Source organism: Zootoca vivipara, chromosome 12, assembly GCF_965207765.1.
Source record: "Zootoca vivipara chromosome 12, rZooViv2.hap1.1, whole genome shotgun sequence".
Taxonomy (NCBI): Eukaryota; Metazoa; Chordata; class Lepidosauria; order Squamata; family Lacertidae; genus Zootoca; species Zootoca vivipara.
Window position 1 is genome coordinate 37,972,477 of NC_142595.1, and position 20,150 is coordinate 37,992,626.

At 45.1% G+C, this 20,150-nt stretch overlaps 2 protein-coding genes across 13 annotated transcripts in view; one reads left to right on the top strand and one right to left on the bottom strand.

Annotated features, from left to right (window-relative positions):
• The window catches only part of MVP (major vault protein), a 28,488-nt gene extending 23,032 nt beyond the window's left edge, over positions 1–5,456 (bottom strand). Inside the window, exon 1 of one of the 3 annotated variants that reach the window (XM_060281662.2) lies at positions 5,338–5,456. The gene's annotated coding sequence lies outside the window, so the exon portion shown is untranslated. Of the gene's footprint in view, positions 1–4,226; positions 4,663–5,337 lie in introns of those variants that run through there. The other 2 variants (XM_035134812.3, XM_035134813.3) reach the window with 2 other exon arrangements.
• MAZ (MYC associated zinc finger protein) lies at positions 4,566–19,675 on the top strand. Of its 10 annotated transcripts, none has more exons than XM_088654551.1 (8): positions 4,566–4,932; positions 7,021–7,107; positions 10,172–10,237; positions 11,169–11,959; positions 15,025–15,088; positions 15,323–15,494; positions 17,153–17,360; positions 18,363–19,675. In XM_088654551.1, exons 1-7 carry the CDS (start codon positions 4,897–4,899, stop codon positions 17,338–17,340), a joined length of 1,404 nt encoding a protein of 467 aa, XP_088510677.1. In that variant the 5' UTR covers positions 4,566–4,896; the 3' UTR covers positions 17,341–17,360; positions 18,363–19,675. The 10 variants fall into 10 exon arrangements, with proteins under 10 accessions (XP_088510677.1, XP_060137647.1, XP_060137649.1 ...); XM_088654550.1 differs by having other exon boundaries at positions 4,762–4,932; positions 7,018–7,107; XM_060281664.2 differs by lacking the exon at positions 10,172–10,237 and having other exon boundaries at positions 7,021–7,233.
• Positions 19,676–20,150: the final 475 nt, after the last annotated feature.

Genomic DNA, 20,150 nt, shown 5'->3' on the forward strand with positions numbered 1-20,150 from the left:
GGCCACCCTAACCTACCTACCCCACATCCAGCATAATCATGCAACTTCAGATATAAAAGTTTTTACAATTCACAGTGAATTGTAACTGTTTTAGGGACCAATAAATCTCTGCCTGATACAGTATGTCATCCTACAATTCTTATGTTCCTTTGGGGCAAAGCACTGGTGGCTAAAGTCATTATAAACTACTTTACATTTGTGTAATAGATGCACACTTGGTATACTGTATCATACTTGTTGTTGTTTAGTCGATTAGTCATGTCTGACTCTTCGTGACCCCATGGACCAGAGCACGCCTATCAGACTACCTAGGCACATCTAGGAATACATATTTCTCTATAGGTAGTTGAATAATTTACCCATGGGTATGAGCTCAAGCTTTGAATCCTTGCTTCAAATCTAGACAATTATTTCTTACAACACAATCCTAACCATGCCTACTTAGAAGTAAATCCTAGTGAATTTTACGTAAACAGGATTAGGATTGCAGTCATAGTCTCATCTCAATTTATCCATTTGACAAAAATATTAGCCCAGCTACCTTTGTCTATGCTCTGGTAACCACTAGATTAAAGGTAAAGGTAAAGGGACCCCTGAATTAGGTCCAGTCGTGACCGACTCTGGGGTTGCGCGCTCATCTCGCATTATTGGCCGAGGGAGCCGGCGTATAGCTTCCAGGTCATGTGGCCAGCATGACAAAGCCGCTTCTGGCAAACCAGAGCAGCACATGGAAACGCCGTTTACCTTCCCGCTGTAGCGGTTCCTATTTATCTACTTGCATTTTTGACGTGCTTTCGAACTGCTAGGTTGGCAGGAGCTGGGACCAAGCAACGGGAGCTCACCCCGTCACAGGGATTTGAACCGCCGACCTTCTGATCAGCAAGCCCTAGGCTCAGTGGTTTAACCACAGCGCCACCTGGGTCCCACAAGATTAGATTACTAGATTAGATTACCACTAGATTAGATTACTGCAATGAGCAAATACATGAGATTACTGCAATGAGCTATACATGAGGCTGCCTCTGAAAATGGGTTTGGACACTTCAGTTGGTGCAGAATTCAGCAGCCAGGTTGCTCACCAGGGCAAGAAGGTTTGAGCATGACACTGATCCTGGCTTGACTGCACCAGCTGCAAATTAGTTTCGGGGCCTAATTCAAATTCCTGGTCCTGGACCACAACACCCCAAAGACCACCTCTTCCCATATGATCCGACCCAGACCCTGTGATCATCTTCCAAGGCTCTTCTTCGTGTGCCTCCTCCATGAGAGATCTGGAGGGTGACTGGCAACACAAGAACGGGTCTTCTTGTTTGTTTGCTCTCCCCAGGGAGGTCTGCCTGGTGCCTTCATTACAACCAGGCCTTTGCTGTGTGTGGTGGGGGGGGGAGGGGGAGCATTGCTGGGGTTTTTGTTTTTATATATTTGTGGTTTTTTCCTCTTCTATTGTTGTGAACCACCCGAGATTTTCAGATGGTGGGCAGTATACAAATGAAAAAGAAAAGCCAACCATTATTGTAACGATTACAGAAGCAATGTATGAGAAATTATTTCGGCACTTTTCTAGTTATTGGATATACTAAACGGCTTGGGGGGGGGGGGAGAAATTAATTAGTTTGAAGAGGAGTCTCCTATATGATTTGAACGTTTGTTCCTTACAGTGCAAATGCTTCCCCACCCCCTCCCACACCTTCTTGCAGGGACTGTACTTTTCTTCAAGTCCACTAAGATCACATGAGGTCTACAAAGTAATTATCAGTTAAATACTTTCTTTACTTTAATTGAAGGTGGGAATTCCTGGTTACTTTTGATGCTTTATTTTCTTCTTCTTACACATTCACAGTAAAAAAAAGGCGGGAAGGCATCAGTCGCAGGGATAAAAGACTGAATAATATATACGTTTTTAAAAATTAAACCCAACGTGCTTCACACTTAATTCTTCATCAGGGACACCCTTGAGCAACTGCTTTCAATCCTGGCCTCTTCACATTTATTGCAAACATGAAACAATCCGGACTGAAATTCGCGCACAGGCGGCACTGCTGGCACTCAGGCAGCGTAAAATGGAGATCACAACTCATACGGGAAACGAGGGGAGGCGGCAAATCGAGAGCTGCTTTTACTACGCATGCGGCAAACGCATACCGCATTCTTCACGGTAGTCGCAGCACGGAGACGTCCCGCTGCGCATGCGCTCCCCGTGGCTTCACGAGCATGCGCATTGATTTATTTACACTATATAGCCGCGCGCGCGACACAACCAGCGAGCTGTACTGCGCACGAGCGTATTGTTTTCGCAGTGCCTCCGCATCGGTCTATGCACGGCTCACTGCTACGCCCCCGTTCCTTCCCAAAGCGCATGCGTATTTTCCTTCTTTTAGACTACGGTGCCGAAATGCTGCAAAACGCATGCGCGTTGAGAGAAATAGCTTCCAAAACAAGACAAATTCTGTAGCGTAACGTCACCTAGTCTGTTGTTGTTGTTTTTTAATTTAAGGAATACTAATTGTCCACTTCAGGAGAGGCGGGCAACAGCCATTTGAAAGGTGCACCAGAAAAACAGAAAAGCGTGTCATTTTGGGTTGTTAATCTGTCAGCCATTTCCTCTGCCGTCACATCCAAGTGCGTGACCTCACTTGTGCAGCAAACATGATGGGCATTCCACTTCGATGCCTGTTTGCTTGGAAGCCCTAAGGCAGCGATCCTAAGCATACTTGCCTGTGAGTAAACATTATTCAACATAGAGGGTTTGGCTTTTGAAAGCAGGCACAGGATTCCACAGCAGGGCTGCATTCATAGTCCCTCTTTGATGGGAGCAAGTCCCTAAATTGGGCTGCAATTCTGTACCCACTCATAAGCAACAGTGTTATATTTTCGAATATGCATGATCCAGGAGCAGAGCCACACATTCTGTCATTGTTAGAAAATGTTTATTTTCACCTCCACCACCACCATTTAAGGTAAGCATTTGAAGCATCTTCCTATTATATAGCGATTATTGTAATAGCGATACATTGTATTCCCTCAAAAGCACTCCTCAGTTTGCCCAGCTCAGTGCTACAAAAGGTACAACAAATAGGTTGTAAACTTCTGTTTTGGGTTTGCTTTAAAAGAGAGAGAAGTTATCAGAATCGTTCAAGACACAGGCTTGTTGAAAATTGGTTACTGGAAGATTTTTTTTAAAGTCCAACTCAAAACCAAGCAGAGGCGTTGAGAAAAGATGTTGACAGCATCCATATAAAAGTCTGACGCTCAGTGGTTTGTGGTTGCAGAGTGCAATTCAAGCCAGGAGACAGAGTGCTATAGAGGTTAGTATCCCTCTAGTACAAGGAAGACTCATAGAGTGTTCAAATTCCCATTGGCCCATGAAGCTCTGGGTGACCTTGAAGTTGTCACTATCTGGAACTTATTCCACAGGGTATCACGTACACCACTTGAACGCCTTGGAGGACAAGAAAATTATAAATGTAGTAGAATCATAGAATCGTAGAGTTGGAAGAGACCACAAGGGCCATCCAGTCCAACCCCCTGCCCAGCAGGAAACACCATCAAAGCATTCTTGACATATGCCTGTCAAGCCTCTGCTTAAAGACCATATATTAAATGAACGTAGCTAACTTACAAATCTGCCCTGGCACAAGTATAATGTGGATTGAACAGGGTGCATGGGACAGCAATCACAGTAAAAATAAGTAAACAAGGTATTACCCCCTGGGATTTCTACTAACAATTGTTATCTGTTTGCCTGCCCAGTTGAGTCAGCAGCATTGTGGTGCTAAATCTGAGCTCAATTAAGAACATTTGGTGTACAAATGCGATCCTGAGGTTTTCCCAAGCCTGTCATGTGTTAAAACAAGGAACCCTAAATAATTGTGTTTGAGGCCTCCTTTGCCAAGAGGTGAGAGTTACAAGTCTCACATTTAACTCAAGTTCTTGCTGAAGGTTGTCCATGTGAAGTCTGCATAAGTCACATTAAAGTAACTTGCATAAATGAGTAATCTCCTGTTCCTGGTGTAAGTGCCAAGAGGGCAATACAAACCATATCTATTCAGAATTTCTCCTGGATTCAAGTAAGACATTACTTCCAGATATGGTTGAAACTGCAGTACAATGCCGCATGCTATAGTGACATAATCCCATACTATGAAAGCATTAGCTGTCTATCTATGTTAAGTTCTAGATCACAGCAGTCGGTCATGCAGATCGTCCTACACCTTACTTACTAGTACCTGCAAGCCCAAATGTGCTGTCGAGTTCGTTCGTCTTCCCTGCGACATTTTTTAAAATATAGGCGACATAAGTGTACGGCAGGGGGGTTGAATAATATGGATTGAGGGGCAGAAAGAGAAAAGGCACCATAATGGCCATTACGGATAAAGCTCTTCCCTGGCGGCCATTTTGTGAGAGGGGACGGAGTCACTCAAAAGAAAACTAACGGGGAGGGGAAAGAAGCAACCGTTACTCGCGCGCGGCCGCCTCGCCGCTGACCAATCAACTTTCTTCTTTAAAAGAAAAAACCCTACGGTCACAGCGCTCGTCACTCCACCCAATCAGCAAGCACCACACGTGGGGGCCTTTTGTACGATCCCGCGCACGTCGGGAGCGAGGACGGCAGCCCCACCCAATCGCTACCTGCCGCCTTCTCCATACCCTCTTTCACCCCTCCCCGCCCAGAGAGGCTGTGGCGCCGGGGGGCGCGCGCGCGCGCGCGCAGAGGGGGCCAATCAGCGTGCGCGCCGAGGTTTCCTCGCGCCGCTGCCTCCTCGCTCTATCCCCCCTCCCACCTTCACTCCCCCCGCCCGCGCGACGTTGCTGCTGCTCCCCACTCGCTCCCCCCTCCCTTCCCGACCCCCCCTCTCGCCGAGCTGAACCCCCCCTCCCCCGCTCGTTGCCGCCGCCATGGACCCGAGCAACTGGAGCAGCTTCATCTTCCAGGTAACCCCCCTCCCTTCTCCTCCACCTTCCCCCCTCCCTTCTCCGCTAAAAAAGGGGGGGAGCGCGAGCGGAGAAGGACAAGGGAGCGCAAGCAAGAGCTCTAGGCTCCCCGCTCACACCCTCCCTGCCCCGCCCCTCCCCTCGGGAATCCCAGCGGGCGGGGGCCCTTGCGCGCGCGGGCCAGCAGGGCGCACTCAGCACGCGCTCCCCCCCCCCGCCTTGCGCTGCCCCAACGGTCACCTCCCTCCGCCCAGCGCAGCCTTGCGCTCCCCCTACCCCCTCGTTCTCTACGCTCGCTGTGCCCAGCCCCTCCCTCCGCCTCGCGCTTCATCTCCCTCTCCCCCCCACCAACGGTCACCTCCCTCTTGCGCTCGCTCTGCCCATCCCCTCGCGCTTGTCCCCCACCTTTTTCCCTGCCAGTTGCTACCTCGGTGCCTTCTCGGTCCCACTCCCAGTGATCCTGCTTTCCAAAATGCCCCCCCTCAGATACACACGCACTACAGCTGCCTCGCCCTCTTCAAGGCTACGCGCACATAATCCTCTCTTCCCGTCATGCCCCCCACAAAATAAAATGTCCTCCTGCCATAATTGCTTTCCCCTCCCCAAAGCTGTGCCCTCTAGGGGTTTCTGCCTAACACCAGTGCGAGTTTGGCCACACATGCCAGGGAGAGGCTTCGTGTTCATTTCCTGGCCCCGCTATTTGCTTATCCTAAAGCGCAGGCACAAAAGGAGGTAGCTAGGTATGACCTTTGGCAGCCAACAGGTGTAGTGTTGGATTTTCCACCTGTTTCCTGCCTATCTTTATGTGTGGACACCTGCAGGGTCCGTCTCTGGACATTAAAAAATGCAGGGAGATGACCCCACTTCTTTCCTCACCCAAAATGCATTATGATATAGATAGTGGCTGTATACATGGCAGGAGGTACATTACCTCCAACATTTCCTGTTACCAGGCATGTGTGGCCAAATTTTGTCAAGATTGCAGGAGGCCCCTACTTCCGCACTTTTTGGAGCTCCTTGTCTTAACCTCCTGTTTCCACTTTTTGAGCCTCCCTTGCAGACAATTTCCTCTTTAAACCTGCAGCCCCACCTCTCCAGCCACCTCCCCTTTCCACTTTCTGACCAAATAATAACCTCCTGCCTGCTGCTCTCACCCTTGACTCCTTTCCTGGGTAATCGCCCTCCCTCCTAGTACTTGCTGCCCGGGTTTTCCCTTTGCAGAGCTCAGCTTCAGGCCTTCCCCTTTTTCAGATACTGTATGCAACTACTGTACAGTACTTGCTTTTCCCTTAATGTCTCTCCTCTTCAAAGTCGGAGACAGGGCTCCCCTAGTACCATCATGCATGTGGTTGGGGAGGGGGATCTCCCAGGCATACACCTTAACATAATGCTGGCCCATATCTACTGCTGTTGGGAATCCCTTGCCTGCCGTTTTGCCCCATTCATAGCTGTCAAGTTCTCCCTTTTTTTTAAGGGAAATTCCCTTATGCTGAATAGGCTTCCTTGCAAGAAAAGGGAAAACTTGACAGCTATGGTCCCATTCCCAAAGAAAAGTAGACTCTCCTATTACATGACCTCTTTTATTCCATACTTTTGTACACATTATTCATACCTTCATCTTGGCCCAGTGTAGCAATTTATCTTTACAGTCTCATACCTTAACACCCAGCTTTCTATTCTCCCGCAAACAAACTTTCCTCCTTTCCCACACCATGGGAAACCAACTAAGTTCTGCTTAGAGTAGACCCATTTAAATTAATGGACCAGAAATGCATATCTATTAATTTAAATTGCCCTACTTACGTTGGATTCAACCCCATATTTTGCCTGTTGTAAACCATAACTACTCCACACTTACAGTGCTTGAAGTTACTTGGGTCAAGCACTTGCTGCTCTCTCTAAATCTTTTACCTCATCTCCCATAGTTCCTGTGGAATAATGAAACACACTGATTTCCTACAGTTACCCATTTTCTCTCTTGCCGTCCTTTGAATTTAACTCTTGTTTCCAATTTTGCTGAAGGGTGGGGAGGATTCTTTTTCTTTTAAGGTTCCCTAATCTTTTTTTTTTTTCCTGTCTCTTTAGCAGAGTCATACACAGAACCCTCTGCAGGTTGGGACCGAAATCCAGTCCAGATTTTTTGCTGCTCAGGGCTGCAGTCAAAGCCCCTTCCAGGTGAGCTCTGTCTGGGCACCAAATGGAGAGCGATGGACCCCTTTGAAAAACGATATCTACTTGAGGCAGCTGCATCTCAGTGCTGGAGACCAAAATTTTTTATACGAATTGCCTCAACCTCAAAGGGTACCCTGTACAAATATTTGATTTTAAAAAATAATTTCTGTATTTCTTACTGTAAATACTGTTTTACATTTATTTAGCCACTCTTACTTAATGTCAGTCACTTAATGTTTATTTTTATTTGTTTACTTTCAGCATTTATATACCACCCAATTAATCATGTCCTCTGGGCAGTTCACAAATTAAAATCAATAAAATACAACTAAAGAAGTGCCATGGTCAGATCACTACCTGGTGCAACTGGACTTCTCCGCGACCCTTCCCCTCTGCAGGGAGGTGAGACCGATTTGAATGGTCTGCCCCCGCCACTTAATGGATCCAAATGGTTTCCAGAGAGTGGTAGGGGATGCTTTATCCCATGTTGATGGCCTTTCAGCCGATTCCCTGGTGGCCCGCTGGAATGTGGAGTTAACCAGGGCTATTGACTGTTTGCCTCCGAAGTGACTTCTCCGATTGCATGGAGCCTGGACAGCCCTGTGGTTTTCCACGGATCTGAGGGCAATGAAACAATCGCTGAGACGGCTAGAGTGCCAGTGGCAGATAACTCATTCTGAAGCTGACCGGACATGGGTTAGAGCTCAACGTTGAGCCTACCAACTGGCGGTAGCAATGGCGAAGAAGACTTTCTTCACCGCCTCTATTGCATCTGCAGAAAACAGCAGCAGGAGACTTTTTCAGGTGGTTGCAGTTTAGTGGAACCACCTGCTCCATCGGGGCCCAGTACGGGCCACATGATCTCCTGCAACAAGTTTTCAAAAAAATAGCATAAAACAGTTGTGGGACTGAGGATCTGAAATAATGATTTGCCAGAGACCACCCAATAAAGCTTGTGGCAGAGTTTTAAAGCAGGTTGTGCTGCGGGTTAAACCACAGAGCCTAGGGCTTGCCGATCAGAAGGTCGGCGGTTCAAATCCCCGCAACGGCGTGAGCTCCCGCTGCTTGGTCCCTGCTCCTGCCAACCTAGCAGTTCGAAAGCACACAGTGCAAGTAAATAAATAGGTACCGCTCCGGCGGGAAGGTAAACGGTGTTTCCGTGCGCTGCTCTGGTTCGCCAGAAGCGGCTTAGTCATGCTGGCCACATGACCCGGAAGCTGTATGCCAGCTCCCTCGGCCAGTAAAGTGAGATGAGCGCTGCAACCCCAGAGTTGTCCACAACTGAACCTAACGGTCAGGGGTCCCTTTACCTTTATTTAAATCTATACCCTTATGTTAAAAGAAACCGTCCCCTTCTCCCAGTTCTCAGTTACCAAACCCATGAAGTTAATCTGGTGCACTTCAAGTTTACTCTGAATTAAACAAAAGTTATACTGGGGCCAAGAATTCTGCCTTGCTCTGCAGATATTATCTTGGTTATATTTAGATTTGTTTGCTTTTATTATTATTACTAGCCTCATATATCCCAGACTTCAACAGGTAACAAATTAAAACAAAATAAATAATTATTGTATAAATACCTTGATAGGCAGCTTTATCCCATACACATTTATTCAGAAGTAAGTCTCACCATGTTCAGTAGGCGTAGGATTGCAGTTTAAGGTCAGCCCTTCCCTGGTTAACTCTATACTTTAAAAAGCAATCTGAACCAAAGTTTTATTGGGTAATATCTAATTAAATCATACCCTGAGTCGACCCAGTGAAATCAACTGGTGTTACTTAGGTTCATTGATTTCAGTGGATCAGTTCTGAGTATAACTAATGTTGCATAAATCCGGTTGTTTTGGAAGCTACCCAGACTTGGATGCTGACAAACCTCAACCAGAGAAAGAACTATTTGAACTTCAGTTACAGATATCACTCTAAATTGAATTTAAAAGTTTGTGAAGGAACATAACCAAGACAACTGTATATTTGAATAATAGATCTCTGAAATGCTAGATTGAATTTAGGTTTATGTAGTGGTTTATCATTTTTCCTGATAGCATCCCTTGTTCCATTTTTCTGACCAGTGTACAGAGATTAGGGGACTACGTAGTCCTTCACACATTTTCCTGGGATTAAGCAATACAAAACAAAGCATAATTTACTTCCAAGTAACTCTGCCTAGTTTCTGGCACATGTGACTTGACCCTGGTCACAAATCAGTAACTGAACAGGAATTTGAATTCAAGTCCCTTCTTAACTTCACATCTATAGAAGTTAAGAAAGACTGTCACTTCATGATATGGTAGTTGTCCTTACTGTTTTCTGATGGTATTCTAGCCAGGCAAGCCAGTACTGAGGGTCTTTATGTCTTTCTTTGTTGCCTGGAGTTAAATTACAGTGGTGCCTCGCTAAATGAATGCCCTGTAAGACGAATTTTTCGCTTAACGAAGAGATTTTTCGAGTGGAGGTTGCCTTGCTAGACGAATTTGTTTTGTGAAAAATTCGTCTAGCGAATCGCGGTTTCCCATAGGAATGCATTGAAATTCAATTAATACGTTCCTATGGGCAAAAAAAATCAATGCATTCCTATGGGATTCGCTAGACGAATTTTTCGCAAAATGAATTGACTCACAGAACAAATTAAATTCGTCTTGCGAGGCACCACTATATGTTCATCACCTTGTATAGCTAATGCACAAAAGCTTCTCAGTGAAGAAGTAATTTTTGGCTTGTAGAATTTGGAGTGAAAAAAATTAATCTCTCTTTGTAAATGTGAAAATGACAAAGTAAAACAGTTTTGTTTGGACCCATGGACTGCCTGCATATTTTCATTGAAATTGATTTCTAAATTGTTAGCATTTTTAAAAGAATACTTTTCTAGATTTTTTAAAAGGTCCCAAGCACATTTTCTCTAATCCTGTGATTTATTTTCTGTTTGAAAATTCAGGGAAATATTTTGGCCAAAGAATAAGAACAAATTGATGTCTAAATGGTTGTTGGCTCAAATCTATGCATTTCTTATTTCTAAAAGCCTTGTAAATAAGTTTACAAACATTGCTTTTCTGCCATGTTTTACTAGCACACTAGGGATGGCAGATGGACAGAGAGCTTTGTCCCTCCTGCATCAGTTAGCTGCATTTCTCTGGTAGGTGCACAGGAGGGATGGAAAACTCCTTCCCGAGACTACTCACTTGCCTGCATAGAATTCCTTCTCACTGATGGCTACCAGGCTAGTACTTAAATAGTAGAAAGCTGCATCAGCCATATATTTAATGAGATATTGTAGGCTGAATTTCTTTTCTAATGTGTTTTTATATTCTGCTCATATTCAGAGCTCCCATCCAAGAGAATGATCAGGTTCACACCTGATTAGCTACAGGCATGCTGTACTTCCACACCATTCACTGGCATAAATTTTAAGGAATTATGATATGTATTATTAGAATGGAGGGTACACATTTAAGATAGGCAGAAAGCTATCCCAGATAAAGTTTCTGTAATCCAGGCTCATAAATAGCCAATCATCCAGTTGCCTTTGACACACAGGCAACCAGCAAGAAATGTTTAACAAACTGGAACCTGGTTGTCCTTCTCCCACCTGTAAACGTGCAGATGCATGAGAGCAAATGGGCCAGTAGTTTCTGTGGTTGAAGTTAGAGTGAAGCTTCCAGTACACTTAAGCTGATGGCACTGTACTGAGCTAGATTTTCCAAACTTAGTAAGAAATACCAAAAAGTCTTCACTTTGCAGGGCATGGTATCTGTAAAAGCAAAGCTCTCCAACTCTGAGATGCCCAGCTCTTTAACTTGAATTCTAACTATTCAGTGGAGCTGGTGAGTGTTTGTAGCGAGTATTCCTGCTTCTCCTTCCATAACATTTGGTAAATAATAATTAATCCAGCCCACCTTAGTCTTCCCCCACCTAAGATGAGTTCAAGCTAGTTTATGAGAGATGGATGCTCTTGAAGTGGGAATTTACTATTCCATCCACTCTACAAGTTACTAGAATACTGTAGGCTTTCAGGATTCATTGTTCATTACTGTATTTTTCAAGTATAAAATCTCTTTTCTGTTCAGACTGCCACCACAACAGCCCCTCCCCAGCAGACAGCCACCCCTGCTGAATCCCTCCAAGTGGATCTCCTTCCTGTCTTGGCTGCAGCCCAGGAAACAGCCGCTGCTGCTGCTGTGGTTGCTGCCGCTACTGGCTCTGCACCATCTGCTTCCACAGTAGACACGGCCGCTTTGAAGCAGCAGCAACCTTCTGCCTCTGAGGGTGGTGGTGGGCAGGTAGCACCATCCTCTCAAACTACACAAGCCCCAACCTCCCAGGCAGCTTCTGCTACACAACAGCAAGGTGATGCCCAGAAGAAGCCCAAGAGCAAAGGTCCCTACATCTGCTCCCTGTGTGCTAAAGAATTCAAAAATGGCTACAACCTGCGGCGCCATGAAGCCATTCATACGGGGGCCAAAGCTTCTCGCGCTGGACCCACGACCATGAAGATGCCCACCATGGTCCCCCTCAGCTTGCTTAGTGTTTCCGCCATCGGTGGCACAACAGCAGCAACACCTGCCCCTGCCGAAGGTGCAGGAAACACAGCAGGGTCAGGAGCAGGGCTGGTGACCACTACAGCATCAGGCAAACGCATCCGGAAGAACCATGCTTGTGAGATGTGTGGGAAGGCCTTCCGGGACGTCTACCATCTCAATCGGCATAAGTTGTCTCATTCAGACGAGAAGCCCTACCAGTGTCCTGTCTGCCAGCAGCGATTCAAGCGGAAGGACCGCATGAGCTATCACGTCCGTTCGCATGATGGTGCTGTGCACAAGCCGTACATCTGCAGCCACTGTGGGAAGAGTTTCTCTCGGTACGAGGGATTCAAGGGTGCAGGGAGGAGGCAGTTCAAAGGGGACTAGTTGCAGGGCTTACGTGAGGAAGGTTGGCTTTTAGAAAAGGTGTTTCCCCTTGTGATAGAGAATAAGCTTTAGCAGACAACATCCTGAACCAATATGAGTTAGGATGGCACTATTAGACTAGAAGCTAACATTAACTGATTGAGGGATGTCTGTGGGCACCTCAGGATCCCTTCCCTTTGCAGCTCTTGCCATAACTCAAATTCCTCCAAGCCTGATCTTGACTACCTTGGCCATATAAGAGGTTTTCTAAGGGACACCAGCTGGTTCTGGTTCTGTGGGAGGACTCCAGAACAGTAAAGACCACATGGGAAATCCACCCAAATCCCTCACCAGTTCCATTCCTAGGAGCAGCTAACTCATTGCAGTTCGTATGTACCAATCCAGCTGAAGAAACAGGACAGAAAGAAAGGAAAGGGGAGGCATGTGAAAGCACATATTTTCTCAGTTGTGGTTCACTGACTTATTTTAAGTTGGCAGTGTATAACCCAAACCAGAAAATTTCCCCAGTCCTGCCACTAGTACATTTGTATCATAATACCAAAGAGTGTTAGGCAGTGTTTCTTTCTGACTACCTATAAAATGCACCCATTAAGACGCTTCTAGCTGGGATTGAGACATCTTGACACCCATGAGAGGTAAGTATAGACATTCAGAGAACCTTCACAAAAGTGCAACAAGTGGCTTTCATAAAGTATTGAAAAGAAACAGGAAAATACAGTGGTACCTCTACTTAGGAATTTAATGCGTTCCTAATGCACATTCGTAAGTAAAAAAAAATTGTAAGTCGAATCCCATAGGAATGCATTGGGAGAAAAAATTCATAAGTAGAAGCAACCCTATCTAAAAATTCATAAGTAGAAAAAATCCTATCTAAACCACATCCAAGATGGCAGACGGAGCTCCATTCGTAAGTAGAAACATTAGTAAGTAGAGGTACCACTGTATAAATATAACCCCACATTTTAATATTGCCCATTTCAGGTCAGATTAAAACATGTAGAATTGAGTTTGTCAACTCAACAGAAGTGTCCATGTTTCATTGTTCCCCCATGTAAAAACAAATCCCTGCATATACTGAACTAGCATGTTAGTAAGAAACTAAAAGCTTTCTTGACATGCTAGCTTTTCATTCAGGGGATTTGTTTTAACAGGGAGGTGCATTCAAACATGTAGTCCCTTACCTGCAGTCTGAAGTGTACAGTTCAAGAGGTGCCTGATCTGTGGAATTTCTTTGCATATTAATTGGCTGTTAGATCAAACGGCAGACAATGAGGTCAGCTTGAGGGGAAAGAAAACCTCACATTTCCAGAATTACACAATTGCAAATGTACTTATTGCATTGTCGCAATGCGGGCAGCATAGAACACTGATATGTTGCAGCCTGATCAGAAAGGCTCTGTGACCAGGTTTCTCCCCCTTTGTTTCTGAGATTTTGCCAGAATTGCCCTTACATTTGCCAGCTTTTCTGTACAACTGTAGAAAGAATGCACTTGCTCTTTAAGATAAGTTAGGCCACCTCAATTCCTACACTTGGCCCAGGTTTTGCATGGACCTGCAGTTGCATGGAGTACCAAGAGCAGCCTGTCCTCAAAATATAAAGAAAATTCCAGAGAAACAAATAAGTCAATAATTGCCCCATGAGCTTTAGATGTTCTTGTAACCCCCCAGAAAAAGCATGAACGTAAAAAGAACGTGCTCAAGTTTTCTGATCTGAGAGCCCCATGTAGAAATGAAAGCAAGAGGACAGGCGTAGGTTGGTTGATTGGTTTATTAAATTTGTGTACTACTCTATACCCATAGATCTCAGGGTGGTTCACAACATAAAATTACAAATTTATTTAATGTATTTAACAAAAAAATCTAGTAACATTCCAGGCTTCACAGCTCCTAGAGGCCATAGAGTCAGGCTTCTGACTTGCAACAATAAAGGAGTAAACATGGGCTTTTAAAGAAATAACTTTAGAAATGCAACCTTTTAAAGTAGGTCTTAAAAATATGAGTGTTGGTATGGTCTGATACATACACACTCAAGTCACACAGAACTACATAAAATACAGAGGACCTAACACCTGACTAGAATACACTGTTTTCTACACCCTTTTTGTTTATTTCGTTGGGTAGAAACTACTTTAATATATCCAGAATTTCTTTTCATCACCACAAGGGCTTGTAATTTTAGCAGCAGAAAGCACATAAATTACACGTGCTTTAGAAATTTCCTCTAGGCAAGCTAGCTATATATATTCAAGGTTGCTCACATTTTTTAACACTGCACTGCACCCTTTGAAATAAGTGACAACCTTAATTTTATTTATTTAACAAAATGTATATGCCATTTTATTGTAACAAAACCTCTAAAAGGTTTACAAGAATATTATAAACAAAGCTAGTTAAATATAAGAAACGTTTTAAAAAATCTAAATCAGCTCTAAACTAAAAAGAGATTAAAACATGTCAGCATCTCTCAGTTCTAAGTTTACTGTTTCTATTTTCAGCTTGCTTTCTAATGGAGGGTTCCCTATAAATCAATTGGATTCTTGAGTGTCAAATCCTTTCCTGAACTGTTTTCCAGCTTAGGTTTTATCAGTATCTGTGACTAATCTATGGCTAATTAATAAACCATTGAGTGGATGAATTCCCCAAGAACATTTCTGTAGGCACATAATCTCCCTCACTCATCTTGCCTAGACTCGCATCAGTGAATGCTTAAAAATGATGAGTTTAGCCTGTTAAAACTATAACTGGCACTTTTTAATGACAGAGTTATTGTACTGTTAACAGCTGCAAGCTAACGCGTTGAAGAGGAACAGCTTTTCCAAAAGAAGCGTATTCCTATGCATCTGTTAAAAGCAGAAAAACTTTACCAGTAAAAGAAACAGGGACAACCCAGCCAACATAGTTGGGATTGAGAAGGAAATGAATTTAATAAAGAGGGGGACATGGACCTTATAGCAGGGAATGAAAGAGAATTCCTCAAGAACAGATCACTTACTTGAATATTTCTTGCCTCCCACAGTCCGGACCATTTGAACAGCCATGTGCGGCAAGTCCACTCAACAGAGAGGCCCTTCAAATGTGAGGTACCTTCCCCCACTGACAGTATTGCTGTATCAACTCTCTACTCCCTCCTCTTATTTAATTTGTCCCCAATAATCTGCCTGAGTTTCTGGTGCAAGAGAAGGCAATGTCAGGTCCCCTGTACTTAAAGGGAACTTTGCACGTTCTAAAGCCCCGTAGTCTTTGGTTGCCTTGGGAAGTGGGCTGTTGTAGGCAAAGACATTTTCGCCATGATTCCTTTCTCTCTGTTTCTGCAGACATGTGAAGCAGCCTTTGCCACCAAGGATCGGCTGCGTGCTCACACAGTCCGTCATGAGGAGAAGGTGCCATGTCACGTGTGTGGAAAGATGCTGAGTGCCGCCTACATCACGGACCACATGAAAGTACACAGCCAAGGGCCGAATCATGTCTGCGAACTGTGCAACAAAGGTAAGAGGAGAGGGCTCTCTGTGAAAGTATCTGGAAGTGAGAGAGAAATTCTTAACCATCTCTTCTGGGAATGCTAGCAGTCGCACAGTACAATCTGATGTAGGTTTTGTGAGAATTAGGTTTCAGTGGAGCTTACTCCCAGCTGTATTTGCATGGGATTCCAACCTTTATACTTGCATATGTGCGTGCTCTTCTATAATATGGTTTCTCAGTATATCAGCCAGAGTCATGCTTGAGACCTGTTTCAGGTTATTTCATTTGCAGTTTGAATTAGATGTGGCTGATTTTCCACAAGCTTTCAAACAGACCCGCCAGGCTCTCACTAACTTCAACTCAGCTGAACAGCCATGGATGGTGACCCACCAGGGCTTTATAGGTAGGGGGTTTATTATCCAACTGACAGGCCGCAGTATGTGGTAGTTGGGCTGCATTTATCTTGGTAAGTCAAAGTTGCACATGCCTGCTTTAGAAGTAGTAAGCCGGGTTTGAGTCCTTTACATGTGGGACCAAACTTACTCTCTGTGAGCATTAAATATAGAATTGCAGAAGAGGACTGACTTGATAAGTACATAATAATGCTTTTGAAACAAGCTGCGTTTGAAGGACCAATGTGAGAACAAGCAGCATTTTTTTTTTGTTGGTCTGCAGATGTTGCTCAAACTTCCTGCTTTATCCTAACAAGAAAACTGCTTGGCAAGACAGCTGGCTCCTAATGTTTTTTTCCTACATTTACATGTCCGAGCATCTCCTTAGTTCCATTTTGCCACAAGCTTAAATAGCTTCACTGTACTGTGTAAGTGTAGGATGACATGATTTATTGTATATAGTTAGCTTTGCTAATTCTCCATATATAGATGGAATCCAATGTGGAGGTAGTTAACTAAACATTATGAAAAGAAGACTGCTCATATTTGAATTGTGTGTGTTGCAACTTTACCCATCTGACATACTTAGATGGGTATATTATTTTTAAATAGAAAACAATATCCTTAAAACATAACTCAAAATAGGCTGAATAATGTGCAGGTTAGTAAGAAATAGTGTTTTTTTAAAAATAATAATAATAATCTGCTTTTCCTTTGTGGAAACACCTGGATTATCTCATTGGATAATGTGCATAATCCTTTATGCCTTACCCATATGTTTAAAATAAAATCTTCAACATATTGTAGATAACTGGATTCTCAGAAGCATAAAGCAGCAGTTTACTATTAATCACTTCTTATAATTCTTTTATGGCTTTTAAGTATTTCATATTACAGGGAATATAGGTAACATAGATTTTGCTGTTGGGGGTGGGGAGGAAATCTGCTTTCTTCTCATCCAGCTATTTCTGGTCTGGAATTACAGCTCTGATATTTTTGTGTTGAGTCTTAAGTTCCTCACCTTACTTCCTCAATGCCACGATGCAGCTGCCCCTAAAGTGGGGTCTATTGTTCATACAGAGAGAGCTTACCTGGTGGCAAGATGCAGCCATCTCTGGGGTGGAGAAGCTGCCTCTTCATCAGGGAGCCCTGTCGCAATGGATCTTTCACTAGATGTTGAGACGCAGCCGCCTCTAGGGTGAGGCACAGCCAAGCATTACAGGACACTGGAGTACGTTTTCAGTAGACCGGACACTGACCTGGCTGGTTTTTGTCCTTCTCCCCCTCCCGTAGGGTTCACCACAGCGGCCTACCTCAGGGTCCACGCGGTCAAGGACCACGGACTGGCCGCCCCGCGGCTGGAGCGTTTCCTTTGCAAGCTGTGTGGCGTGCACTGCAAGACCCCGGCTCAGCTCAACGGGCATCTGCAGACGCACGCAGGAGAAGGGGCTGCGGCCACTGAGGGCCAACCGCTGCGGTGAAACGCTGGCCGGGCCACCAGGCAAGAGCCGCTTCCTTCTGTCCTAGGGAATGGGGAGGGGAGGCCCATCTGTCCCATAGGGTACCCACGTGTCCTTGTATTCTCAGTGGGAGAGGGAGAACCCCATCTCCCCTGGGGCGGCTGCATCCTAAATTAGCATCCCTCTGCCAGTGTTTAAGTGCCTGCATATTGCAGTGCCTGTCTTGGTTTGGATGCTTATGTGTGACTCAGGATCCTTTTGCAGGTTCATCTAAAGAGGATAGAAGCAGGATTGAGCTTTCATTTTTTTTAATGAAAAGGTGCACATAATCCTTTGAATGTTTTATTTATCTGAATATTGTTTTATTTTTCCAAAGTCAATGGAGTTCTTGTACTTTTAACAAAAAATATAGACTACCATTAGTATTTTGAAGTTAGCAACAGACAGGGCACATTGATTGGTGTTTTGTCTCCTTTTTGCCCTTCATTACTTTGCCTCCTGTCCAACATTAGGCGTAACTGTTGCTTTTGAGACGCTACTGTTTATGGGGCAGCAGTAAGTGAATCTATTCCCATGAGATGCTGTAATGTAGTGGGAGATTTTCTAGCCCCATTCACTGCTATGGATGTATTCCCTTTGTATCATGCATCTTGGAGAACTGTGAGAGCTGGAGTCCCCTGAGAAAACTTTCCTGTGAAAGTTTAACCTTTATTATGCATTAGGACAACAATTTAAGTGATAAACCCCAGTTAGCTGCATTGTCTGCAGTCGATTTCAAGTTAGAGCTAGTGCGTTCTTTCAACCTTGCCTTTTCTTTCAGCCTTTTAAGGAAGGGAACTTCCCTGCAGGACATGGATAAATATGGTGCTTTGGAGGAAGGGGCAGCTGCATCCATCTCTTCCTTACTACGTGAAACCAGCTGTGTCTTCTACTCCATCTTGCAGCAGGGGGAGGGTGGGGGGAAGCAGGCTACACATCTGTGTTAATTAAATTTCTGAGGGTGAGAAACCCCTTTGACTTTGTACATCTGTCTTCTTCCACAGGTACGGGTGAGGTCTGCCCCCTCGCGGCAGCCGTCTCGGCCCCACCTCCCGCCGCCGTCACGGTGCTGCCCATGGAGGGAGCTTCAGTTGTGAGCCAAGCCCTCCCCACACAGCCCTGGTGATTTCTGGGAGTGGGGAGGCAGAAGCCGACCCTCCCAGTCCCATCCCTCTCCCTCACTGGCAGCTGGAGCCTCCAAGCCCAGATGGATATGCAGTGGCCATATTTGGGTGTTTAATTTAATGGTGGTTTCATTCATTCTCTCCCCTGCCTGTGCTCGTAAAATAGTGGTGCTGGGAAAGCACCTGCCCAGCCAAAGCAGCAGCTCTTGTTCAGAGGGCCATGGAAGGGCTGTGTGTGCATTCAGAGAGCACCCTCGTTTTATTGACTCCCCTGCTCTAGTCCCCTTAACGTCTAGCCCCACAAGAGTCCCATAAACCCATGCACCCTCTCCTGTCCTTAGCCAAATAGCTACAGTCTTCGTCACCATAAGTCTCTTGCTCATTCCAGCAGTGCTCCCTATTGCCCCTAAATCAGCTACACAAAAAGTGAGACGATGGGACAGGAAAGACTTAACAAGCTCAGCTCAGGAACAGAATGAGGAGGGCTCAAGGATGGGATATCTGTGGGACAAAATTGTGGGGCAAGATTGCAGCTGGTGGGCGGGGGGGGGGGGAGGCCAGAGTTGGGAATAGAGTTGTGTTGGTTGAGGGGTTGACAGAACTTGGGAAACCCAAAAAGAAGTTAGAAGGGGAATGAAAATCAGGATTGAGGGGCATTGTAGGTGCCAGGAGCTCAAGTCTGGGGTGGCAGGGGGCTGCAGTGGGATGGGATGGAAAATGGTTGGATTTCTCCATGGCTTCAGTGTGGAGTGCCCTCCATTCCCCTGCTGAGGAACTGCTCTGAATTTCCCTCCTTGCCCAAGCACCTCATTCTTTCATGGTGTCTGTTTTAATGCTCCATTCCCTCAGCTTCTCTTGTGATTCGTGTTCCAAGCGTGTCAGCCCCCCACACCAAGCATTGATGTCCCACCCGCTGAAAACCTTTCTTGTTGCATGCAACCCCCACAGTTTGGGGTTAGAGTCCTCGCTTTTTTGTATTATATATATTAAAAAAAAATCCCCTGACATTTAAAATAAACTCCCTTTGTGGTTTTTTGTTTTGTTTTGTTAACACAAAATGTAATGAAGCTGTGTCCATCTATCCTTTCTCCCTGTTCCCTCCCTCATCCCACATCTTTCCTTCTCCCGTGCACCCTTTCTGGATCTGTGTCTCAACAGCAAAAGATTTTAGTAAAAACATTGAAGGAAAAAAATCCACACTCTTGTCTGTTTATTGTCAGACCGTTTCTGTGTCAATTTGAGTGTAAAGGGGGAAGTATTATGTTTCCTGGTCTCTCTTGCTCTACCTACCTCCTTAAACCATCAGAATCTCCTCTCAGGACCTTTATGCCTATTTAAAATGTCTAATGGATCTGGCACCGGGTCGCAGTTCTCAGCTCTAAGTGGGTTTCCCAATGCACTTCCTTACTTCCTGTGATTACCCAGGAGGATCTCTTCTCTTTTTTTCATGGTTGCTGCATCAAACTCCCCTTTATAGGAGAAGGAGCAAATGCTGCCTTGTGGCTGGACATCTGGGTGGTGGTGGTGGTGGCGGCAGCAGTGGCGGTGGGGTTGCTTGCTGGTTGGTAGACAGCAAATGCTGCACCGGAGCTGTGGCATGGTGTGAGCGAGGCGGGTTAATTGTGGGCTCTTTCCTCCCTCCCTTGTGCAGCAGCCGGGGCAGGTTAT